General features: G+C 39.6%; 1 protein-coding gene across 1 annotated transcript in view; it reads left to right on the forward strand.

Moving 5' to 3' along the window:
• Window positions 1-3170, forward strand: part of RPL14 (ribosomal protein L14) — a gene marked incomplete at its 5' end in the record, with an annotated part of 3836 nt that extends 666 nt beyond the window's left edge. The window contains 5 exons of the mRNA XM_010141168.1: window positions 497-598; window positions 1230-1324; window positions 1981-2080; window positions 2466-2519; window positions 3069-3170. Of these exons, the coding sequence (XP_010139470.1) occupies window positions 497-598; window positions 1230-1324; window positions 1981-2080; window positions 2466-2519; window positions 3069-3170 (453 nt within the window). The remainder of the gene's footprint in view (window positions 1-496; window positions 599-1229; window positions 1325-1980; window positions 2081-2465; window positions 2520-3068) is intronic.
• Window positions 3171-4323: the final 1153 nt, after the last annotated feature.

Here is a 4323-nt window from a genome sequence, read left to right on the forward strand (position 1 = left end):
AGCCATCATGGTACGTGCGTGCGGCTGTGTCTTCCGCGGCCTGGTCTGATCGGGGGTGGGGGTCTCTGGGTGTCCTGCCTTCCTGCCTGTTCCGCCCCGCGTGTGTCTCTTTGTGCCTGGCCGGGCGCTGCCCCCACCCGGTGTTGAGCTGGAACCGGGCCCCGCGTGCGGCCATTCCCCGTGCGCGGCTGGCGGTCGGGCAGGGCCATGTTCGGAGGATAGAGCCGGGCACGGTCAGAGCCTCCGCTTCTGGTTCTTTACGGCCCGAGGGGCTCGCTCCTTCTGCCAGGCACCTCTTCCGTCAGCCTGCGGACTCCACACCGGGCCAGGACCGGCAAAAACTAGTTGAAGGAGTTACTGTGGGCCCTTTGCTCTAGTGAAGGGATTTTGTGCAGTTCGAAAGCTTGGGAAGCTGTTTTAAAAGGTGGTGAGAGCCTTAAATCTAATAGTGGCCTTAGCTACACAGTCGCCTGACTCCTGACAATTCTTCTCCCAGGTGTTCAAGCGCTTTGTCGAGATTGGCAGAGTTGCATTCATTTCCTTTGGGCCACATGCTGGCAAGCTGGTGGCCATTGTGGATGTTATTGACCAAAACAGGGTAAGCTATGAGTGCTGTACCGTTTATTTTCTCCTAACTACATTAATAGAAGCTTCATATCAGTTTTAAAGGAAACTTTAGTTTGTGAATACGCTTTTTGAATTTCGTTCTGAAAAGAAATAAGCAACTGACAAAAAGATTTTATTTAATAGCTGTTGCTGTATTTGAAGCTTTCACTAGCAAGATTTTCTTACTGGCAAGTGCTCTATTCCACTCTGCTGTGTTTCCTAGAACATAGTGTACAAGTGATGTCAGTTTGAGTCTAAAATTTTTTAATGGGATGGCATTAATGTATGTTTAAAGCAAATGTTCGGGCTAGGGGACTCTTTTTGCTTAGTGTTTCTGAAAACGTTGGGGTAAAAAAAGAAAGATTAAGTATGCCATTTTACTTATGTGTGCTTTTTTAAAAATTCAGTTGTTTTGGATTTCTTTCCCAAACATGGGCCTTTTGAATTCTTTCCGTAAAGCTTGGGTTGTATATGCAAGACTTAATCTTGAGTTTTGTCTGCATGATATTTATTTCAGTTTTGGACTGTTCTTGTCAAGATACTGTTCATACGTTATTAAGAAGCTGCTTTCTAAATCGAGTACTGCTGCAAACCCCACCCCCCCATTTGTTTTCCTTTTTCAGGCACTAGTTGATGGCCCCTGTAGTGGTGTCAGAAGGCAGGCTATGCCTTTCAAGTGCATGCAGCTGACTGACTTTGTTCTCAAGTTTCCACACAGGTGAGTTGTTGGCATGGTTTTTTTGACCTATGTAAAAAACATCCTGTCACTTACGTGATCTGATCTAAATCTAGAAAGGACATAGAACATTAAGTCAATGGGTTAACATGGGTGCACAGTAAAAATCTGACAGTTTATCATAATTGAATATGTTTATTGGCTGATAACTGCTGTTCAACAGCAAAGGGAATAGCACACTGGCCCAGCCAACTTGCAGATTGTGGGGGGAAGCAGTTGCAGAAAATACTGTGCAGCTTTGCTTTTGCTCCTGCTTAGGTCACCTTCAGCCACTAACTGCATTTCTTGCCTACAGAACTATACTGGAATTGCTGGAGGCTGAATTCATTCTGTTCTCTTTAGTTACTACGTGAGCTTCTATAATTTAGAAACAAAAATTGCTGCCTTCCTGATTCTGAAGCAGTGCTGGGGGTAGTGTGAGAGTATACCTCTTAGAGTCACTCATCTGTCAGTCTTAGCAAAACATTTACACAACAAAAGGTTAATTAGGCTGCAGAAGTGTATGTGGCATTGTCTTTAAGTGTCTGAAGTAGTGTAGAAGGGCAGTATTTCCTTGTGTGAAATTTGATGGGGCACTATCAGAGAAAACCTTTTTTTATAAAAGCTGTGAATATAATTTTGTGACTGTTGTAACGCAGTGCTCGACAGAAGTGTGTGCGCCTTGCCTGGGAGAAGGAAAATATAAATGAAAAATGGGCAGCAACAAGATGGGCAAAGAAGATTGAAGCCCGAGAAAAGGTACAGTTTTTTCACTGGATTAGTGGTACATGCTGTCCTCCTTCTCCCTATTAAAATTAGGTGTAATGAACTGTGTTTTCAATTGCAGACTAAGAATAAACATAGACAAGGCATAGGTTTTTAAAAGTAGCTACCTATCAGCTACGACTTCTTGTATTCTAACAGTAAAGATGGTTGGTTTTATTAAGTCATTTCTACAACCAGCTTTATTCCTGCACCATCACTTTCCAGCAAAGGTCTTAAAATGTGAACTAGTTCCAGATGTGCAGCTGAACCTGAGATCAAAAATGAGATCAGAATTGCTTGTGCAATGCTTTGAAACACTTGAGTTTTACTGCTTGCATATGTATATATAAGAGCTTCATGACTGATTCTCTTCAAACAGAAAGCCAGAATGACTGACTTTGATCGCTACAAGGTTATGAAAGCAAAGAAAATGGTAAGTTGCTTCTTTATCTGGCTAATCTTTGTAGCTTTCACTTTAGAATCACACACAGATGGTAGTAGCCTTACTTTTATAGCTGAGTTGGGTTATGGAGTGACACAAAGTATGTGAATGCTTTGAATTTTTCACGCTTCTGTGGCTACCACTTTCTCTTCAGTAGCTGATCAAACTTGAACCCTCATGATCTGTGTGTCAGTCCTCCAAGTTGCAGTTGAGGAATCAATTACCTACTGATGAAATCGAGTATTCTTGATGGTTGCTATTAGTATTTCATTCTATAACAAAAGACATTACACATAAAATACTGAGGTGCCCAAGTTACCAGCCAGAATGATGTTGCCCACTTGGTAGATTAGAACTGGTTTAGGTGGAATTTGATGTTTGGATTGTAATCCATAGTAAATCTTTGACTATATAATATGAATATAATTGTTTAGCAAAGGGTCATGAAAAAGAGCAGAATATGAAAACTTAGAACTTAAAGGCATAATACTGAGCCTGGTTTTGTTCTGATTAATAGTGAACGTTTTCCTGTTTTTACAGAGAAACAGGATCATCAAGCACGAAATGAAGAAGCTCCAGAAGATGTCTTCTAAAAAAGGCAAGGTGCAGAAATCGGAGAAGGCACAGAAGATGCAGAAATAAAATTAAGTTCTAGTTGTGTGTGACTTTGTGTCTTTGTTCTGATTCTTTAACATTAACAAATTGTTAAACCTCTGATTTAAATTGTAATCATAAGATTACTTTTGATTCTGACCAAGAATTGTTGTCCGTCTCATTTATTAATGTCCAAGTGTTGGAACATGCAGAAATGTTTTTTGTCACGTTGAAGTTAAACATACAGGCTGTGCTTAGTACTCTATACCTAATGCCAGTTGAAATATTTGCATACCCAGTTAATTTGAAGTAGGTCAGATCATGACATTTTAAAGCAGTCTGCTCTTGAAATGGTTGGGAATGAGCAAAATTACTGGTACAGTCTGGAATGTGAAATTACACTATTTGTCTATATAAATTAAGGCATGAACTGGCAGTATGTGTTCTGGTTGGAATATAAGTATGTCAGTGTTTGAAAGATTGACAAATTGCTGTTCAAAGGCTTTAAATTTCTCCATGTTTTCTAAAAACTTCCACCCTTCTTCAAGTAGTGACATGGAATACTTTAGATGTCTATGACCATAGTTGTACTGTAAATGCCATTACAGTCATTAGTGACATAGTAACAAAATGAAAATTGGTGATTTGTGTTTAAGCATGCTTGCTTTTCAGAACGTTTAAAGTTAAGAGTTAAAGTCAAGACCTGAGCCTAATTACAGTTCCTTTAATTATGTGGCATATAATTCTTGCTTTTTAATCAAAACCAATAAGTGAAAAGGGGGCATGACCTAAAAATGACTCGATCCATCTGAAACACTGAAGTGTTTCAAGACTTAATTTAGTCTCTGCACTATACAATGTTTACATATCTCAAAGTCAGCTTCCATCTTGTGTTTTCTCCTGTCTAGTTTGTTGGCAGGAAATGTTTCCTTCATATTGAGTAAAGAAAGTCTGAGACATCTGGTGATTTAAAATAAAATTATTTTTACTGTCAAGTATAAAATAGAGGAAGGAGAACATTTTTAAGTGCTTTTAAGTAGTTACAGGGCTAGCATTGCTTCTTTCAGACGGAATTAGGGACCTGCATGCTCAAACGCTTTATACATTTTTGCCTTGAAGCCATTCATAGGCACATAGAAGTTGAGTTCAAGCATATGGTTGATATGAATGAATGTAAATGCTAAGGAAAAAAAATGCAAAT

Source organism: Buceros rhinoceros, unplaced genomic scaffold (assembly GCF_000710305.1).
Source record: "Buceros rhinoceros silvestris isolate BGI_N320 unplaced genomic scaffold, ASM71030v1 scaffold20768, whole genome shotgun sequence".
Taxonomy (NCBI): domain Eukaryota; kingdom Metazoa; phylum Chordata; class Aves; order Bucerotiformes; family Bucerotidae; genus Buceros; species Buceros rhinoceros.